The sequence below is a fragment of the Tachypleus tridentatus genome, chromosome 9 (assembly GCF_004210375.1).
Source record: "Tachypleus tridentatus isolate NWPU-2018 chromosome 9, ASM421037v1, whole genome shotgun sequence".
NCBI classification, from domain to species: Eukaryota; Metazoa; Arthropoda; class Merostomata; order Xiphosura; family Limulidae; genus Tachypleus; species Tachypleus tridentatus.
In genome coordinates this window covers 48,579,519-48,602,714 of record NC_134833.1, presented here as the reverse complement: position 1 = coordinate 48,602,714, position 23,196 = coordinate 48,579,519, and the positions used below count along the sequence as shown (strand labels likewise).

General features: G+C 33.0%; 1 protein-coding gene across 10 annotated transcripts in view; it reads right to left on the bottom strand.

Annotated features, from left to right (window-relative positions):
* The window catches only part of LOC143225205 (protein turtle-like), a 247,281-nt gene that overhangs the window by 27,071 nt on the left and 197,014 nt on the right, over nucleotides 1–23,196 (bottom strand). For 6 of the 10 annotated variants that reach the window (XM_076454208.1, XM_076454207.1, XM_076454210.1 and 3 more), the window contains 2 exons: nucleotides 16,985–17,138; nucleotides 1,461–1,581 (listed from right to left, as the gene is read on the bottom strand). In XM_076454208.1, coding sequence (XP_076310323.1) covers nucleotides 1,461–1,581; nucleotides 16,985–17,138 — 275 coding nt within the window. The remainder of the gene's footprint in view (nucleotides 1–1,460; nucleotides 1,582–16,984; nucleotides 17,139–23,196) is intronic. The other 4 variants (XM_076454209.1, XM_076454216.1, XM_076454212.1 and 1 more) reach the window with 1 other exon arrangement.

Here is a 23,196-nt window from a genome sequence, read left to right as displayed (position 1 = left end):
GGCCAGTGAATGTATATTATGGAGAGATTTGTAGGAAAAGGTAATAAAAGCAATGGGGAAGAGATAGACAGAAATGGTAAACTTGAAAGCAGACAAAAGGCATCATACCTGGAAAATTATAACAACGAATGGTCTACGTCTACAAAAATCATGGGAACATTCATAGGTGCAGCCCTTGACTTTACAGCAAAGACAGAAGGTGAGAAAAAACTGTCCAAGAGATCATAATCCAAGCCAAACATACAATGGAATTGTATATTTTGTCAAATGTTAGAATTTGAGTGGATAAAGCAAATTCAACAAAGTAAGCAAAATATAAAAAACAAAGTGAAAACAAACGAAATTAAAATGCACCTACAATCGAATGAACAAAATCAAGAACTGAACATTAGATTCAATGATAAAGAAAATAATGTTTAGTATATAAAAAATGAATAATACACTCATTGGTGGACACATATCGCATGCTCATTCCCATGCTACAATGCAGCTGTAACACATGCAAGTCCTTCGTACAATAAGGCTAATAACGAGTAAAAAGTTGAGCATATAAAGAGCAGTAGTTGCCAAGAAAAGTTACTAAGTGAGGGAAGTCAGTTATCATATAAGAATTTGCATAATTTTAATCAAATAATCTAAAAAAAACCACCCAATGAAATAAAAACATTACAGAAATATCTTAAAAGTTCTCTGAAGCATACTCACTCTGAGATACCAAAAGTGTAAGTACTATCTCAAGCATTCTGACACTAAATATTGCACGGTTCAGCATTATTCCAAGAATAATATGTAATGTTTGTGTTTATACATGTCCTAAACTTCAAAAGTATCCCAAAGAATACAAACATTTTATATAATTTATACATATAATAAATTTACTTCAGATATTTAAGTATAATATTAGTGAAGTCATACTTGTGTTTTCTCAGAAGCCTATAAATTATGTCATCATATTCTTTTTAATTTTCATAATTTTACAAATTCAATATTTTGATTAGAAAACATGATTAATATGTTCTACCTCAAATAGACTGCCATCCCGAATAAGAATATTGAGAAGTTCTGTAGAATATTCTTGATTCACTCCCATTGGTAGTTTAGATTTGATATTCTATTAACATATTGCTCATGTATATTCTTATACTATCACATAAAATTGGCAAAAATGTCCTACCTAAATATTTAGTACAATAAACCATGTCCTCACTTAAAATGTTAAGTAAATTATGAACGTTTAAATGCACATATAAATAATATTTTAAATAATTTCATCAGTGAGACAAATAATAAAATCCAGAAAAGGAATGGGAAGAAATTTAACAATTAAAACGAGAAACCAGTGAAATGCTTAGTGTATACAATGTAAAATGAAAGATTAACTGAAAATATCATGAAGATTTTGCAATTTGCACAAAATTAATATATTAGTTAACAAAAACAGAGGCAAAACATTAACTTACCAAATAATATATGACTGTGTGTATCTCCCATCATATGCTGGAAGCCAAGAGAGGGTAGCAGCGGAAGCACTTGTGTTCACTGTGACATTAGTAGGGGCATGTGGCATTCCTGAAATATCCACTAAACTCTGTATCAACAGGGAACTTTATGTACCTTCAAAAGTTATTCATAACGTATATATATATAATGCATTATAATTTAAAATTACTAATACTATCCTTGCTTATTCTGGAAGTTAATACAATCTTATTCAGTTAAAATGAAATATTTGTAAATCTTACATTAAATTATTTTTACACTGCAATCACTGAGACATTTTGGATTACCTGTAGTTATATTTACCGATTTTAAGTACAGCAGTACTTAATAACTATAGGGATCAACAAGGATTTCAAGTAATTCACTGAACATTCAAAGTATTGGTTATAATATATACTAATAATACGCAAAAAATATTTACTAACGTTTCCATTATAACAATTCAAAAATTTCTAAAACAGAAACTTTTTCGTCTACTACCTTCCTACGTGATCATGTCAGCTGGGCTTATGCTTAGATAGATCAGATTATTGCCAACATATTTTTTCCATTTTTAATGTTCTGACACAAACACACAGATGTATATATGGGTAGAATATAAATGACAAACATACCATACATGTACTTAAATGTCTGTTCAACCAAACGGATGGTACTACATGTCAATTGATAGATATGCAACTGTTTTTAAAGGCAAAGTATATACAGGTAAAATATAAAAAGTAAATAAACAAAAGTATTAAAAATTGAATTTTAAAATGAAGTAGTGATCCTACTATAAAAACTAATGAAATAAGAATTAAAACCACAATTACAAATGTATAGGACTTAAGCCTTACTTTGACCTAAAGATAAGTGTATGATACCATCAAAGTGGGAATTAAATTATATAAATGTATGATTGTGGTTTTAGATCCTATAAACGTTATAGTTATCATGTATATGGCTACATTGAAAGTTTATAGATGTTGTGTCCGTTTCATAGACATAAAACTGAGCAAATTGGGGGAAAAATTAAAATTTTAAGGGAGAGTATAAACCATTGGCCACTCATAGAATTGATATAAGAGGTATCCAAAATAAAGTAATTGCTATAAGAAAAACTACAAAACAAGATATTAGTTGTTGATTTTAAAACGATTTCCAGTCCTCACTTTGGTTGGTAAACTTAAACTGCTTCCTTTAGGTATACAGATCACAATTCTAACCAAAGTAGAGACTGAAAATCATTTAAAAATATATCAAACTAGCATAATTTTACTTGTTTGTGTACTTTTTATTGCAGCATTTATTTTGTTTTGGATGCTTCATACAGCAGTTATACAAACAAACAACAAAATCTACCTTCCCTTAAAATTAGATACTTCTTTCTATTTATCTTTTCATACTGTTCAGTAAAACTTTTAATAAATGGGTTGGATAGTTACATGATTTTTAAATATATTCTGAATTTAAGGAGACTCAAATAACATAGTTTTATGGAAATAATGGATAGTATTCAAATAAATCGTAAAACAGTATATGCTATGGCACAAAAAGTGAAGGAAATGGCATAAACAGTATACTTAGTTCCAAGGAAATAAACTGAGTAACACAGTTTTTCCTTTCACTATTAATCTTAAATTTACAAATTACTTATATTCATAGTTTAACCTTTATTCTTTTATTAACTGTTTTGTGTCATATGAAGCAATAATCTCCACTTGACAAGAGAACAATAAATCATGACATGAGTCATTATACTATTCCCAGCAAACCATCACTTTGAGAAGAACACAAACTCATGAAGCTGTTAATTACATTTAAGGAAAACAATAATTTTGAAAAGGAATTTACATTATGACTTAGCAATATCTATAGTATAAACTTGAAAGATCAAGGGATAAAAAAACAAAATCTAAAATAGGCAATTTGTTGTACAGGTGCCTCATGTGATACAGTGGCGAAAATTGAGATATTAAGTATTTCCTTTCCAAATTAGGAAATTGAAACTTATATTAAAATATAAAGTGTAAACTACATTTTGTTTTGATTATACATTTACTGACATATATTTATAATATCATTGTAAAAAAAGGTCGCAAGATGTGCATTTTCCTGCAAAAAGATTTTTTAGAGCTTATTTATACTTTAATTATACTTTAAATCAGGTAAATTACAGTAGTTTTGTGATATCATATTCTATTGAGTACCTTTTTTGTTTTCCAAAGTGCAATTTTGTAACTTTATAATTACTAGAAGCCATACTTCTTATGTATATTCTTATTTATTGTAATATGTTTTAATCAAAATAAATAAAATGTAAGCATTAATGTCAAGTAGTAATAGTATGTATCTATATCTATAGTTATGGAAATGTCATTGTATTTGACCAAATAATAGTAAGCTATTTTTCGATACATTGTTTAGGCATAGTGTTCATAATGAATGGACAACAGCTGCCTAAAACACTAAACTAAACACTAGTGTAAACGACAAATTTCGAAAGTTTTCTGCCTAAAGAATATTTAACCTATTCAATTTAATTTCACAAGAAGAGGGCTGCTGCCTATCCCTGTCATGCCTAGATTGAATAAGTAAGATTTTGTGGTCACTCATTGCACTGTCTTGGATGTTGAAGTCCCTCTTGGACTTACCAATTCATTTTCAACCCCTCTTTTTATTAGAGCATGGGATTTCTTACCACTTAGAGTTCCAAGCTGCTTGGGTAGATGGCAATGGAGGCAATCTTCTGGATGGGTTCCACAAAGATGGCTATAACTATTCAGTTCAGAATAGGGCAGTTGCAAGATTCTCTGCATGATTTTCTCAAAGTTGAGACACCCAAATGCAGTTCATCCCTCTGTCTGAATACCTTCTTCCTACCCTTGCATGGATGCCTGTACCAAGCAAGTGAGGTTTTGGAGATCAAGTGAACCAATTACACAAGTACTCACCAGTTTTGAGTCATTTATCTTCTCCTCTTAGTTACTCTTTTGTGTTGTGGGTCAGAGAAAGTCTCTATGACATGTTATGTTTCTGTCCTGGCCACTTTGTCCATTCCTGGAGTCTTCTGATAGGTTGCCTCTCTACTCTGAGGCTTGATATGAAGAGAGTATGACACTCACACTACCCTAGCGAGGATGTCAGTTTCCAGCAAGTGAAGTTTTGGATGTAGCTGATTTGCTAAATACAGTTCATCATGCACTATTCACTCTACACCATGGGGCACATCACCACTTATCCATTTTCTATTGTGGGATTGAGTGAATATACAAATCTTTATGTTTCTTTGATACACAGGGTGTTTGGAAAGTCACTATGCACTTATATATTTATTAACAGACATGTTTCAATATAGAATACAGAAGGTAAATATGGATGACAATTACAAACAATGTTGAAAGTGACTCCCGTTGGCATCAGTACAGGCTTGGATCCTTCTTATTTTGTTTCTAAACACTGCTATGAGTTGCTGGCTTGAAATAGACTGAATAAAATATGATTACAAAGCTGCACAGTGACTTTCTGAACACCCTGTACTATTATCTCCTGTACAGATGTGCTCCCTTCATATTATTTCCTGTCTTGTTCTCCTGACCATGTTACTTTCATGGAGAAGAGATAACTGGTTCAGAAGTGTTGCAGTGCCCCTCCTCAGATCATATGATCTGTACCATTTATTTTGGAGGTGTCCTTTGAATACTTCTGGGGTATAGACCTGCACTTCTCACACACTGGTCCCTTCTCTGTTATATGATGTGCAATTCAAAATAGTCTTGTGAGAAGAAGGAGAGCACCATATCGGAATTTAAATTTTCCTGAATGAAAATGTATTTCTAATAGGTAGTTCTCTTCGCTCACACTTACAACCCTTCTTCATACATTCTTCCTGTGCTCGCATCTTTCACCAAATGTCAAAATGATAGTTTGGGAATAAGGATAGAGTGAGTCACATGTGTAATGTGATACTAATGTTCTCATATTGTTGGGGATGAGATGCACGATGATCTGCATGAATTTGTTGGAACTATGAATTCCAACAAAAAAGACAAAGGCTTATAGCAAGCATTCGAAAAAGTTCACAAATAGAGCACTGCAAAAAGAAAAAACACAAACAAACAGAAAAGCTAATATTTTGAAAAGAGGAAAGTACCTGTCACAAACATATTTTCACTAAGAAAAAATTATAACTTCTGAAGATACAAAAGGCGAGCTTGGAATTATGGTAATTATTAACTGTTTAGTATGGACCTACTTCCAATAGAGTGAGCTCATGTATGTAGGGTTAAAGTACAAATCAAACCTTTTGACACAGATAATAAATTAACTGAAGCCATACACAATAATACCCTCAATAAACAAATATTTCACACCAAAATTACTACTACTCTTTACCACATCAAAGAATGTAATATAAAATCTTAATATGTAAAATCATATAAAGTCTCACAAATATAAGGTATAAATTAAAATAAAATCATTGAAAAAAAAGCATTTAGCAATGATATATTACAAATGAATAGTCTTTAAAATATTTAAACATCTACAAAATATCAATTAAACATTTTGAAAATAATACTGACAATGAAAATAAAACCCATTATATAAAAGCAAGGCAAAGCCTTTTTAATTAAACAAAGAATAAAAATGAAAAGAACTAATAATGAAAAAAAATATATATATGTATATTCTTTTATTTTAAACAAAAGAAATGTAAAATGTACCTTAAAATAATTCATAAGCTCTGACTCACTTTAACCCTGACAACAAATCTTCTCAAATTCCACTGAATTGCTGGATGAATGCTCTAGCTAAAGCTCATCTGGTTTGGGGTTGCTCCATCTACTGCTAGAAATCTTTTCTAACTGGGAAGATGTTGTTGTCTGTCTTCTTTTTAGTTTATGTTACATAGGTTTTAGTTCATTTAGTAATAATTAGATCTGCTGCACTGTTAGGAACATAGTGATGATGGTTAGTGAGATCATTGATTCTTTGTTGTCATTAAGGCCATTTGAAGAATTTTGTCAGCAGGTGTTGACCGCTACTAGTGTGAATGTCCTACATTTTGCTTCAGTGGTTTTTGGAACCATGGTTACTGCTTAGCTAAATGATGAAGCAGAGGATTCTTCATCTACCTTTGCCAGCATCAATGGTGATGGTGCTACTATAGACTGTAAAGCATATTTAGAGATGTACAGTTTCTATAAAATGTGATATTTCTAATTTGATGCATTGGCCAGCAACATATCTTCATCCATGGGATCTGTCTGGTTAAAAGTCAGACCAGCATCAGAAATGCTTGGATTGGTAGTGAAAACCAGCTCCTCACCAAAGACAAATTCCTGAACACATTTGATTTCATCATAGCTTTTTCCATTTTTCAGTACAATAAATACTTTGAGGTTTAAGAGCATAATAATTAGATATACCACTAGTTAGTTTGAGAATAAGAATTCAATCTTCACTTGCAAAAATTTAAACTGAACACCTAAGGTCAAGTTAATTCCAATAGGTCAAAATGACAGCCAGGCTTTTGGATTCTAAAAGAGTCATAAACAACTGGTCACAACCATATCCATCTTTAAAAACTGTGTTTACAGATAAAGTAGTTAAAAGATTTTCTTGGTCAAATTATAGTTCTATTGGCTTAACGTGTATTATATTACATCTGCCTATAAAAATGATATTTCTAATGCATGAGATCTTTTCAATCAGAGCTTTATTGAGTTTCTGCTTGATTAATACCTATTGTGGCACTGCCTCTTGTTTCTATTCCCCTCATAATGGCTGGCACAACTTAACATTTGACCCATACTAATTCTGTCTACCACCATCTCTTTGTTATGTAAACAGCACTTTGGTCCAGAAGTAAAATTGTTGTTCCAACACATGAGCTGACTTGGGTTAGAAGCTGCCAACCTATACTTTTAACCATTAAAACAACAAATATTTTCATCATCTCTATTTTCGCAAAAATCTTTCAGATACAAGTTATACTACTAATTAGGCACTGCATTCAAAGTTTCACCATGAAGATATTACTTTCCTCTAGTACAATCACAACCTGCATTTTTATGCACTTTAAACTGAACTATATACTGCACACAATGGTAAGAAAACTGTATGCTTATAAAATATTTTAATTTGCATGATTGAAAATACATTGTCATAATCACATAAACAATGGATGAACCAAGTTTACATTCTGTATGATACCTAACTGTCTGAATTTCTTTTATTACTGATAATTTCAATTGTCCATGAATACTCTGATTTGATCAAATTGAAATATATTGCACTATTCTTACCAACAAACAATAGGTAGAGCTGTGTTTTCTCTCTGACATAATATTTCTCAATTACTCCCATACATTAATGGAATTTCACTTCCTGACAGGCATTTCAATGTTTAAAGTTAATATTTTCCTATATCAAAAATATATTTGCAATTATACTTTTCTCTCACACTATAACTTTATCCAAATAAAAGTTTGTCTTCTCAACCCCTGTAAGTTTTGGTACAAATTTTATACCGCATTGCTCAAAGCAAGTTAAATCATGTGATTTTCTCCAATTACTTAAACACACTTCTATCTGAGATCGGTATATAAGCTCCATATTACAAATTCCTATTCAGTTAGAGATGTTTCAAATTAGCAGACCAAAAACTGGCCATTTTGTAAGGAGGAAGAGTGGGAGTATGCAAAAATGTATAGGTATTACTGTAAGTACATTTTGAGTGAGGAAAATGTTAGATTTTATAGCACACCTCCTCTCATGTTATAGCTAGATTCCCACATTGACTAGGTGGAAGGGTCAGTAAGCGTACATCTCTAAAGGAAATAGATATGCAAAAATGAGATATGGTAATAGCCTACTAGTGGAGTCTGCATTACTTGTGGAACAGGTATGCTTTCTGCCCAGAAAACATGAAATCTAATTCCTGAGCAGAAAAGGCTTACTAATGGCACATGAATTGACACTCCATGTGCAGAATTATGAGGAGTTGAGATTCTCTTCCAGAATCATCGAAACAAAACGAATGACCCAAAAGAAAGGTCGTGCTCAATCAAATTGAATAAAAAGTAATCACTAAACTGGAATTATGAGGAAGCTCCCACATAGGTTGGTCCTGCTTTCACCTTACACATTTTTACCAGATTTTGAAATAAGCATACCTGACCACACAACAACCACCACTGAGTGGGATCAAAATGAAAATGACGAAAAGATCTAGAAAAAGAAACAAAACAAAAGAAATGAAATCACACACTTCTCTGAAAAACTAGTCTGGGCATGGAGAATACACATGAGGATTGGTTGGAAATCTTACAAAGAGGCAGCCACCAAATGCTGAAAAGTATGAGATACAAGTGTATGAAGTTAGATACGCATGCAACTATGCTATCTCCTCCAGTGAGTGACACAACCAAGCTACCAGTGATATTGAAATAGGGCAAACTGGATGGGATGAGACCAAAAGAAGTCTCCACTTCTCTAATGAAAACCCAGAGTAAGCAATACAAACCCAATCTGTCACAGTGAGTGGAGACAAGTCACATGACATTTTAGAAATCCAGTGGAGAAACAAACAGTGACATGAATCACTAAACCCTTTACTGCATGCAACATAACATTGGAATGTCTAAACCAAAAAAAAACAAACGACTACCCAGATTCAAGCAGTCGTAAAAACGAGAAATGGAGGGAAAATGAATGGGAGAGAAAGCATTGTTTTTTACTCTAGTTGAAGTTTTGGGGAGAAAGGACCTTTGGGATACAACAGAACATATGTGTAATGGTAAAGTGTCCTTAGACAAGAACTGGAAACACATCAGAATTTTAATGTTCACTAGCCAAAAAATAAGAAAATAAGTAATCAGAAAAATATGTTATATAGGACACAGTGCAAAAGTGGACTAAATAACTCATGGTGGACCAGAATAATACTCGAATGAAGAACTGTGAAAGTACAATGAAGACAGATAACCCAAAAAGGTTTCATAAGCAAGGACAAATGTGGGGACTTGAAAATGTTTCAACTCCCACAGTAATGAAAATTAGTTGACAAGACTGCCTTACATAGAGAAATGGACACATGTACCAAATTTTTGTTGGATAACTGTGTGATAAAATAGAAATATACAGCACAGTGGGACAAAAAGGATTAAAACCATTCCTGAGAACCTGCTTATGATATGTAAATCTTTACCATTGATAAGCGTCCAAGAAAGATTGCAAAATGAACCACATTAATAAAGATGTCACCAAAGAGGTCAATCCATGACGTTCAACATACCACACAAAAGCCAAGCATGAAACTGGCAATAATGATTGAGAAATGAAAAACGTCTGACCTGAAATGACATAGGAGATGTAGCCAAAGAAAAATTGGAAGCAGTTGACACTCCTGGAGATAATGAGAGAGTTAGATTCAAGGCTGTTGCAGTGAATGTGACGCCACCAGAAGAACTCAACAAAATTAGGAGCAAATCAGTGGAAAACTTTGGATAACGGGTAAATTTAAGAAATTTGTAAACATGAAAATTCTTTCAATCCCAGCTGAAAACAACTGTGCCCAAAGCAAAAGGGTGAGAAATAGGAAGCCAGAAGAATGAAAGTTGGGCATTACAGTGTATAGTGAAAGCATCGATCAGAGGCATCTTGAGATGAGAGCAGATCCAATAAACACTTTCAAATTATGTAGCCATTCTGTGGGAAGAACTGTTGGGACAAGCTGAGTGGCTACAACATTATCGCAAAAAAAACATGGCAAGCAAAGCAGACAAACTCATACTTGTGGGACTAAAGGTGAAGATCCAATATCTGAAAACAAAGAGCCCTCGAGTGAGTACTTGCTTGCTTGGAAAAGTAGAAGATCACATTAGAATTGTTCAAGTGAAGCATTACCACTAATCTTCACAACAATAGCTCGTTGCAATGCTGTGGAAACAAAATTCCTTTCTGTCCTGAGGCCTCTAAATTCCACATCTCCTACACAATTACCTCATCCTGGAAGTGAAATATTCGTGAAAAGATGTATCCACGGATGCTTGTGCAGATGAGGAACACCTGTCATGTGGGCCCGACCTAAAGAAATGAGTGATTTCAAGAAACAAAACAACATGTATTGATGGGAAAGATGAAGACATTATTAGAATAATGGGCCTTTCCGTGGCATGAAGGAAACAAGAGTCTAAAAACATTCCTACATGGACGAGTGCCGTGTGGGAGTAAAAATATACCTTTCCAATTCGACGAAAAACCCAGCTCTAACAGCTTTGGATAAAAGAGCTCAAGTGTGAAGTTCTGCCAAGTGATGAAAGGATCAAGGAGAAGTAAGTCATCCATATAATGGTGAGTATAAGTGCTCTATGAATAAAGATGATGTGAAAATGATCCAACTGTCTGGCAAAAGACATACGAGATAGATTCTAGGCCTAATTATAAAGTGCAAAATTGTAAACCTGTCCTTCACACGTAAAGTAGATATAATTATGTAAAGACTCCACTATCAGAATATTAAGCATTGATAACACTGAACTCACTTATCTATAGAATGCATACAAAGTGCCATCAAAATAAAATAAATGACTCCATTATAAACAAAAAAAGCTGGAAAAAAGAAGACAGGTCGATGACAGTTCACCAATCACATGCCTTCTTTGTTATAAAACAAGTGAAATGCAGGAAAATGACCAGGAAAGGTGATAGGATAGCATTGACGGAGAAGAGTGGAAATGAGTTGTATACACTCAAAATTACATTGAATATGGAAAACTTACAAAAGCTGAATCTCCCCGAAAAGGGGTTTTTCTGACATTTCTAAGGACTCAAAAAGTCGAACTTCCATAATCAAGACATTTCTTTCCAAAAGATTCCAGCAATAAACCAAACAAAGGACCAATGAGAGAGAACAAGTTGATAACTATACCAAAGTAAAAGTCAAAAAATGACTAAGATTTCCTGAAAACCTGGGATAGGCCTCAGACAACAGTTGCAAAGAAGATAAAAATGGAAAACTGTTGTAAGGGAAAGACATATCCAAGAAAATAAATTAAGATGAATAGTGGAATAAGACTTAGAACCCCAAATAGGAAGAAAAGTATCTAACCTCTGATAATCTAAATATGGGTTCTCCAAGTGATTAAAAGTCAATGCATACTGATACAATAAATGGGGAAGACAAGGCATGGCAGCACCTTCTCCCAATTGATCAGCAAGTCACTGAGTATACACAGCAATACCTGACAAAGGTGGATATATCAACTGATCAGCTGAATGGCTTTCGTGTTAACAAAGCAAAAGAAGTCATAAGCCACAGGAGAAACCTGATATACTAGTCGCAAAAAACAGGGTGCAGGAAGCAGATTGTCCATCTAAAGCATGTGATTACCTGGTAGGTATAAAATATTGTCACAATATTGTGGCACGGTATTATCCCAGTGTCAGAATTTGGTCAGTTGGAAATTAATTTTGCAACATAATCTGATGTTAGATTACACCATTGTTCTACAATTGTATTTTAACATCCGAATTTGGTCAGTTAGAAGGTGATTTTGGAACGTGGTCTCAAGTCATATCACAATGTTATGATAATGTAATAATTTCATCCCATATCATTTGACACAGTACAAATACAATTAAAAGTTTTATTGGTATGTAAAATACATGATGCTCAGTCAATTCTTGGTATTCCTCACATATCTTCCCTTTGGTTTGACGCACATTTCAGATGTTGAGAGATTCATGTAGCACTTTCTGTCTCAGTAGCTGCTGGTTGGTTGGCCACTGTACTTTCTGAAAATAATGAGATCCTTTTAAATTTTGGACATTTCACATTAGGAGGATGTGTACTTCTATCATTATCATTAGAATATACTCTTTTAATAGTGTTAAGTCGGAAACACAATGAAACTCAACAAAACTTAATATCAATTATCAAAATCAAATAATGTTATATTACTTCTTATAACTCAAAATTACAATGTATTTCGATCATTCTCTACTGAACAATAGTAGAAAAATATAATAATTGTCAATTAGAATTACCACTATAAATTGTATCCATCGTGCTAAACTGATCATGTTTAAACTGAACAGCTTAATTCAAATGAATGAATGAAACAAACACCACGCGGGTTTATATGTTTTTGCGAGTCTTTTATGTACATTTTCCACAGGTGACATGTTACTTATGACATGATATAGTAAAAAAGACTAATTTTGTGAATGGTGACCACTGTGATATCAGTCTATAAATCCTTTTTTTGGTTCTTCAGCATACAGTAAGGCTGGTATTGTGTCATATTGTAATAACACAAGGACTCAGAGTGCTATGGACGATATTTCTAATATTTTAATAGAAATTCTCGAAGTTTTATTTTAATGAAACACAAATAAACTATCCAGAAATAGATAGGGATAGCAACCTAGCATTCACGAAACCAACCATACACTGACAATTGAAATTCGTTTCAAAAGCAGAATGTCTAAAAATTTATTTATTTTAAAAACTGTCATGCATAGTTCAAAGTAAACGTTATGTCTGTCTTTTTGAAACCAAACTAGAGCCAGTTTTAAATGGTGTTTTATTTCTTTTATTTTATGATTTGAATACATTTTATACTTACATTGAAACTATCCACCACGCAGTCAAGATCCTCTTCAAACATAAACGTGCGTGTTCACTTGCACAGTAGATCCAAGGAAATATTCGCAACTTTCAAACATTTACAAATAAATAATTAATATTAAGCATTTAAGTCGAGAATAACGGGTTTTCACACAGAAACAAAACTGCATATTTTAAAATGTATTTTTTTATAATACAAGTTTCAAACTTTTTACACTATTTCACTGATAAAACACATTGATGTAAATGAACATTAGTTATATATGAAACAAAACTGTACATTACGATTTCATTGTAAGAGGCTGTCGCAATGTGAAGACAAAATTTTAATTTCCATGATAAACTGTTTAATTTAATTAGCATATTTCAATTGAAAGTGGACATTTTGTCGTGCATAAACTTTATTTACTGGTACTGAGGTTTGAATCCAGAGTAAATGGTATTCCAAACTATATTCCGATGTCAATAAAGTTGAAACTATGCGACGAAGCTGACGTTTGAATCTAACGTCGCCTATTAGTTGCGAGCTATTTGCGATATTATAGTAATATTGTAGCCTGATGGGTAACTGTACGAGTGAAGGAAGATACCAGAAAAAGAGACATTTTTGTATGAGTCCACCCAGATCTTCACAATCTCAGCCTCTGAGCTGATAGGAGAAGATACATCAAACTTCATGTAAGACTCCACCTCTCTGCATACGAGGAATTGAACATCCTCCACAGAAAGGCCTCCACCAACGCCCAGGTAACTGTTTAGACTTCAAAGATGGCAGAGTAAGATCGCTAGGAGACTTCATAACAATGTATTCTAAAAACGGCTGGTATGGATTTTAAAACTATTTAACATAAAGTACAGAACAATGTTTTGAACTTCTTAGGTCATCTTCAGGTTAACAAAGGTGACTTAAGAAGGTCGAATATCTATACTACCCATCTTTAGAATATATTTTTACCTCACGTGGGTATCTAGTCATCATGAGAGACTTAGTACAATAGATGTTTGTAAACTCATATTTATAACGTCTCAATTTTTTTCTATAAAATCAAGAAAACAGATAACAAACTCAAGACGTAAGAACATAGATCTAAAAAGAAAAAAATTGTCTAAAGCATAGGTATAACTCAAGCCATTTAATATTAAAGAGAAAACTGCAGTGAGCATGAAAAACCATCGTCGTAACATTCTGCCATTAAGAATAGTGAATAGAAACTAATAATATGGAACTTGTAGTATACTAATTTGGTTTAGCATTGACATAGGTGGAGAACATCACAAGACTTAACTTCTTAACTTCCTGTTCTGAAGGCAAAGAAATCGCTAACCATTGGCTGGGCTCTAGCTGTGCCTAATGCCTAAACACAACGGTTTGTTTGAAGTATAGCCGCTGCAGCTATTACTGTAGGTTTCTTCCTTTCTTGCCACCAGTTCAAAGTTACTATTCTGTGCTGCATTGTTACTGAAACTTCCTCTGTAAGGGTAAGTAGATCTCTTATAAACAGATGGTGGCTCATCATTTTATTGGTTTCGTCTTTCAAAAACTTGACAACAATGATGTACTTAAGTTCTACCAAAGCCATTGCAGAATAAAAGTTACTGTGCAAAAAGCATATTGTTTAGATTGTCATGAAAGCTTTCCCTTTTATTCCTCTTCTGAGCCTTGAGCTTAGTTCAACCACTGCTTGATTTTCTACAAGGTCAAATATTTGGCACAACACAACAATGCTTGTCTTACTGTCCTGAAGTTTCACCTTACTCAGGTGTTCAATGGAATCTTGGTCCTGACTGTCTAAATGCGAGTTTGAACACAGTACAACCTGCCCTTGGAATCAGCAATTTTAACAGTTACATTGCAGAAATACTTCAGAAAATAGTGCAAGTCTCATTCTCTGTACCAATGAATGTTGGGAAGTGACCTGTTTTGCCTCTCTCAAGAAAGCTATAGCTGTGGTCAAAACTTATCCCTCACACTTTCTTGACCATCACTTGACCACAATTTCTTTGATTTTGTAGGTAGAGCATGATAAGCATAGCCAGGAACTCCAACACTCATGAGAGTAGTCAATCCAAAATAGCAGAACAGTAAGTTGCCATTGCCATGTGAAATCAGAGGGTACTTCAAGATATATAGTTTCCTGTTGTTGCTGGTGAGATAACTCCTATTGGTGGGGTTCATCCAACAATAGTACCTCCAGTCTGTTTTTAGTATTCTCAGGTTACAGGTTTGGGATTCTTATACAAATTATTCATTGCAATTTTACACTCACTAGACAACACAGCAATGATTCTTCAGTAATCTATGCTTCCCCCACACCAAGAGGAATTACATGAAACAGCTATTTTGGGTACATGAGAAACATTGGCTTTTCTTTTCAAGTCTTCAGATTTTATGAAATGGAAGTCATAGATGTTTAAATTATTGCTGGATGTTTGTGCAAGAACTTCTCATAGAATTGATAATCCTCTCATAAAACCATCTTCCTTTGATGACTAACTCTTTCTTTTGGTCACAAGTCTTCCAAGTTGTAGAAAATGCAATTTTGAATGACACAAATCCTTTTAAATTTAAATAATACAAGAGTAGGAGTTACAGACGGTACACAGATCAGCAGAAAACTGAAAACTTTACAATAATATATCCTGCAGTAATAATACTAAAATTTTCTTCTTCCTATCCACTCTGTGGTGTAATGAGGTTAAAGTGATTGTTCTGAGAGCAATGGGATAGACTAGCTTAATAAAAGGATATTCAACAAGGTACCTATTGTAAAGTAATACTGAGTTCTCTAACTCTGACTGAGCTCATGAGAAAGAAAATAAAAAGATTGGACTTAGTGTAAAAACGGTGAAGAGCCTTTATTAAATCAAAGACAGAAATCCAGTATGTGTATTTCCTTATATGATGAACTGATGATTTTTCTGGAGTTGAATTGTAATTTCAACTTTTTTTTATATCATGTATCAAATGTTTTTAAACTAAAATTCTTTATTCAGGATACAACTTAAGATTCACCCAGAGTGATTAGTGCTACCTGTATGATTGATAATTTTCCTTCAGCAAAAGGGCAGATGTAACCTCAAGATATCACCTAACTTAATATATGAAGATTGATTGCTGTCTATATTATTGCAACTACTGTCACAGACATAACAAAGACAGTAAGAATGAAATTAACTTAATTACTCTCTTAATCACATATTATGTGAAAACTGCACAAAACAGAAAAAATAATATACTAAAATGAAAATGCATTGTTTTGGACATAAGTAAGATTATGGAGAGCTGTCACTTTTACTGTTTATCTGAGGAATATAGTACACAAAGGACATTCATAATATTTAAGTCAGGCTTTTTTCTTTGTGTGTGTGTGTGTTTTTGCCCCCTCCCACATTTTGGTCCCAAGTCCCACCCATGCTTCTGGGTTACACATGTCAGTATAAAACTGACACTGTATAAATATCACTTGTTAATAACTTTCATGGTACACAACGTAATTACTTGAGTAACTAATCCATTACCTAATTCCAATAGTAGTTCATTGTTATTTTAAACAAATTTCATATTGCTGCCATGCTGTCATTTCAGTTACATCAGTCTCTAAGACTCATAATATGAAACTACTTACCTTCAGAAATGTACATTATACTATGATATATATATATTTCCATAGTAACATCAGTCACCAAAACCCTTTTAAACTTAAATTAAATCAGGCTGTAGCACTTAACTACCAAAAATGATAAATGCAATTTTCTAAGACAAACTAAAAGATTTTTTTCCACAATAAGTGACTATTCTAGTGATCAGGTAAAGTAATTATTGAAAAACAATATAAATTTCTACAATATGCAGTAAAAGGAGTTTACTTTCAATCAGAATCATGGTGCTAGTGACCAAAGTGGCAATATCATTCTCTAAAACACATTCATAACGGCCATGATCTTCCTTCTGCAAGTTGTAAATTGTAAGATTTCCTCCCTGTCGACTTGACCTTTCCCTTGGAAGTCTACCACCATCAGCCTGAAAACAAATTTTTTTTCCTTTTATCAATGATGCACTTCATGGCAAGCACAAAATGAGTTTTATAAGTTTTTGAAATAATTTTCGTATAATATGATTTAACTTATTTCAAAAACATATTAATCTCTCCAGGACAAATGTTGAAGAATAAATTATTAAAGTGTTAAAACAGGCAATCTAAATGTATGTGTGTGTGTGTGTGTGTGTGTATTTGTTTGTATGTAGCATATAATAGCAGAAATTAAGTTTATACAATAAATTTTCAGCATCCATCTTTTTCACAATATGCAACACTCAAAGATCACCTGTAAACTATAATATTTTATATATCAATAGCACAATAGATTCCACTAATTACTAATGGGTTACACAATGTATTTTACATAAAAGATGAATTTCACAAAAAAGTTTGGCCAGTTTTTAAGGTACAAAAACTAGTCAATATGATTAAAGTAATGGAATGAAAGCATGACAACATATAACAATGTTTAGGGACAATAATGGACCTATTGGTCCATCTCAGCCATCCCATCCTCTAAGGTAAACTAAAGCTATCGAGTAAATAAAATATAGTAAAAATCTTAATTAAATCCAGCCCTTATAATCCACATAGCCATCAAACCTTCTCTTAAACTCACTTAAATTTGCTGCTTACACAACATCCAAAGACAACTCACTCCAAAGGCCAAACACCCTATTAGAAAAATAAAACTGTCTTAGTTGAAGATAACTTCTACCGTGTCAAGATTTATATTTATCTCCCATAGCCGCACTGTTATCACCATTAGGTACAAAAAAAATTGATGCATCAACACTATCAGTTCCCTTTACAATACCTGAAACAAAATTCCCTCTAACTCTTCTTTTTTCAACAGAAAACAGTTTTGGAGGTTATAATCTTTTCTTATATGATAGCCCTTCCATCTCTGAACCATTTCCAATAATGCAATGTCCTTCCTTAGGTTAAGGCTCCCAAGACTGAATACTCCAAATGTGGCAAACCAATGACATATATAATAAAATTACAAGATCTTTAGATTTGTATTCAACATTACTGTAAATACAACCTAAAATCTTATTTGCCTTACCACTAGCAACAGCACACTTTTTGGATGGCTTAAAGAGACTGGTCAACCATTACACCATGATTTTTTGTTTATTTCACTATTAATATTATTCCCATCCAAATTATATGCATAATTATGATGATTCATATAAATTATGTTACATTTATTATAATTAAAACCTATCTGCCATTTATTTATTTGCCCAACTCACAAAATGATCTAAATCCTTTCATAAATCAGCAACATCATCTTCATAGTTATACACATCAAAGACCTTAATATTATCTACAAATTTAAGTAACTTGTTGATCATTCTTTTACTTAAGTCATTGATGTAAATCAAAAAAGAGCAAAGATCCTAAGACTGAGCCCTGAAGAACCCTACTTGTGACAGTAATCCAGTTTGATTGAACTCCATATATAACAATCATCTGCTTTCTGCCATCAAACCACTCTTCTACCCAATTAGCTAACTTATTACCCACACTCACTGAAATAATTTTTCACATGCCTTTTATGTGGCATCTGTACCCTTATCCTCATCTATATAAGCAGTAATCTTTTCAAAGAATGTTGAAAGTTTTGAAGACAAGATTTTCCCTTAGTGAAACTATGTTGACTGTTTTATAAAATTCTAAGCTTTGTTAAAGACCTTTGCAAAGCATCTTTTATCAGACTTTCCAAAATGTTTCCCAGAAGTGATGTAAGACTGATAGGCATAGAATATATGAGTATATATATATATTATCTTCTTTTAAAAGAGGAGTGACATTAGCTAACTTTCAGTCCTTTGGTACCTGATCACCATTGAAATATTTACAAAACAACAGTGGCTCATATATCCAATACTTAATTTTCCAGAAGCCTTATGTTTTAAACTTCCCAGAAGTAATGGAACTATATTGTCATACCTTATTGCCATTTACCAACTGTTCTATGTGAGGGATACTGCTTAAATCTTCATTGGTAAAAACTGAAGAGCAAGCAAAACTTAATAACCTAGCCATCTCATAATCATCAAATGCAAGCCTTGCTTTATCATCCCTCAAGGATTCTACCCCAATCCAACATTTTGTTTACCCTAAAATTATTTAAAGAAATACTTACTGTTAATTTTTACATTTTCAGCCAACTATATTCCATACATCTTTTGTATGTACTAATTTTTTGTATGGCCAACTTTCTTGATCATCTATTATCTTCATTATCTTCTATAATACCAGCCAATTTAAATTTCTTAAAGTTGTGATGCTTTTCTGTATTTTTATCTCATACCCTTTGTTAGCCAACCTGTTTTTGTTTTTTTTTGTTTGCATCCACCTATTTTCTTTGAAAAAGGAAAATGTTTATCTTGAATACTAGAAAATTTACTCATAAAATAATTTTCACATTCTATCATTGCCTCCAAATAACTCACGTGTCCAATTCACAAAAGATAATTCTTGTTCCATCCCTTCAAAATTGGCTTTTTTGAAATTTGAATCCAATACTTGTAACATTTCCTTTTATTTCTGTTTGAATGACCTTGCATTACGTTAAAACATATTATCAACTTAATCAGTATTTCAGAGATGGGAACTTTATAACAATTTAAGACTTTCAAGGTACTGTTCCAATATAATTCTATATCCCTTTAAAAACATTGAAGTGGTGATATAAGCAGGCCAGCTGCCCTACTGGACCAGGCAGATTGCTCTACTTGCTAAGTAATATTTAAAAATGCTGCCATACTGTCCTAAATAAAATGAGTGGGTTACTATCTATTCATGTAGGCAGGTATCTTCCTATCAGAATTTATGCATATGTTGATTGTATAGCTGTACATCAAGTATCAAGGCAATTTATATTACTATCAGCTAAGCTATTCAGTGAACCAGATAGAGTCTTTTTGTTCCTGGAGTAGGTTGAGCAACTCCAGCATCAGGGTAAGGAAATTAAATTAGCAATTGTAAGAGCTTATGTGTGAAAGTAAAAATGTTTAACATGTAAACCAGGTGAAGTCTGCCATAACAAGTGTTGACAAAGTCCTTTTCCCAACACAAGGACTAATCAATTCAGTTGAGACATATATGACAGATATAATTGTCATCCAGACACTAACTACATCAATATCTGACAGCAACAAAATACTAACACATAAGCATTAAAAAATGGAAAGCATATACTGGGTTTATTCATTAGAACAAGTGTTGCCTTCTAGTGAAATAAAAGGGTATGATAAAAATAAAAAAAAATGTTGATTATTTTGCTTGCAATCATAATGCTTACTGTTATGAAAGATTAGGAACTTTACATGTGAACATGGGTAATTAACTTGTGAAAATGTTGTCTCATGTTGCATCTCATATTTATCCCTTTTCATTTATTGTTTATTATTCTCAGGCAGTTGTTCATTTTAACTTAGTTATAACACTAAATACTACAACAAGGCTGTTAAATTTGCAGTCGGTTTACTAAATTTTGAAACAAATTAATATTATGCTTCATTCACAATAACCTCAACTTGTGTTTCAAGCACAGTTACTTCATAACATTACATTTTTAATAACGAAAATAAAGTTGACCTGTGATTGACTTTGGACTCATCTTGACTGTCACCCACAGTTTATAGTAAAAGTCTTATTATATGCAGTCCAGATAACATGACATTAAAAGGCAACAAGATACCATTTGCTCCATCCAAACTGTCTTGTTCACTAAAAACAAGACACACCTCAAAGCCATCCTTTATCATCCAAACATTTATCAACTCCTCCCTCAAATTAACCTTATATACCATATTTGAAGGCAACCCATTCCAAAGACCAACCACCCTGTCAGATAAAATAAAGCTTTCTCAGTTGAAGATGACTCCTACTCTGTCAAAATGTATATTTGTGTCCTGTAGTACTGTCACCAATCTCACAATTAAATAATAAAAAATATAGTGCATCAACACTATGAATGCTAACAATTTTAAACACCTCAATCAGATCCCTTATAACTATTCTTTTTCTCAAGAGAAAACAAGTTGAAAGATTTTGTATCCTCATATGACAACCTGTCCATCTGAAGCATAATCCTGGTAGCCCTGCTCTGTACCCTTTATAATAATTCAAAACCCTTTTTAAAGGAAGGAGCCAAGAATGAACACAGTACTACAAATACAGCCTAACCAATAACCTATACAGTGATATTATAACCTAGTTGGACTTGCATTTAATATTTCTGTAGATACAACTGCAACATACATACTATTATGTATTCATTTTAATATCTGTGTTTGATTAAGTTTAATATATATTTATAAATGCATGTAACATATATTGTTGATTTGCCCATTGATAAAAAGGCTGATGTCGTTACGGACAGGAGAAATTCAGACCTTTTGTGTTTGCTAGTTCTGTGTCATTGACATATAACACTGCTAATTCCACACCTTCTATGTGATATTGGAATGACTATCATTATTGTTCATAAGCTGGGATAGGTTTCAAAGGAGCAATGAAAATTTTATGGTTGGCTTTTTGACCTATTGACAGGTATGATGAGTTTTACAAAACTGAGAAACATCTTGCCTGATTTTTGGCCAAGAGTAATGTATTTTTGTCACATCTTGTTGACATGTATATGACTTCCTATGGGGAATTCATGGATAATTCTCAATTTTTTATAATAATATACTTTTGAATCAACAATCTTATAAACTACAGCCCAGTACTCTGTAGTTGGTACATTTGGTGACTCCATTTTCTCATGAGCACACCATTTGTGAAAAAGTAACCATCTGGAACTTTCTCCAGTTCATCTTTTGGGAGTGCACATTTAAGTAGTGAATAGATCTATGGATCCATTTCTTGCTTGCAATCATTGTACTTCTAGCAAATGGAATTGTGCCAGATGAACCACATCCCTCACTTTCATCATAGTCACTCATCAAAGAATTGTCAGTAGGACAATTATTCACAAGATCCTTATTGTATCCAAAAAAATGTCTAAGGCAAATCAATAACATTATCCTCTGAATACATGTCTATCATTTATTTATCACTTTATTTCTTAGCCTAAGTTTGAGTCACAGCACATAAGGGAAACACATCGAGATTCCCCTTAACAATATTATCCTTAGATGTAACAGTGATCTATCTGCTCACTAATAATCTTGGGTTTAGCAAATGCTATTTCCCCAGCAAAATCATTTCCCAATAATAATGATACATCATTAAATGGCAGAGAAGGTATTATTCAAACCACAACTGGTCCAAAAAGTTGGTCTGATGCTAAATAAATGTTATGAAAAAGTTCATTACAAACAAAGCCACCTTCAATACCCTGAACATTAATAGACTCACCACTGGCAGAACTCAAATATACAATTATGACAAAGTGTTTTACCCCTGCATTGTGAGTAGTTTTTTTTCCTCATAACTTAAAAAGTATCACAATTAGGATACTGAAAGTATAGTGTATTATAAATATTATACTAACACACATCTACATAAATTTTTATGTAAATTGAACAACAAATAAACTGTTTATAAACAAATAACCAAGCATAGGAGGGGCAGAAAGTGTTCATGTGTCTACTATAATGGTCAGTTGTGTAGCCTTTCAGGTGAATTACTTGGCACAATCTCTCCTCATAGCCCTCCATGATCGTTTGACAGTACTCAACTGGTATTTTCTTCCATTCTTCTTTATAGAATGCTTCCAACTCTTGCAAAGTTTTCAGGTGATGCTGATGAACCCTGGTCTTCAACTCATGCCAAACGTTTTTAATTGGGTTGAGATTGGGTGACTGTGATGGCCACTCCAAAATGCTTATATGGTTCCTCTGCAACCAGGATTGCACATATTTCGATGTGTGCTTAGGGTCATCGTCATGCTGGAAGATCCAACAACTCCCAAGTCGCAAGTTCTGAGCATCATTTTTGATATAAGTGCCTAATATATCAACATACTCTTCTTTCTTCATGATTCTCTTGACGTGGTAAAGGTTGCCTACACCAGAA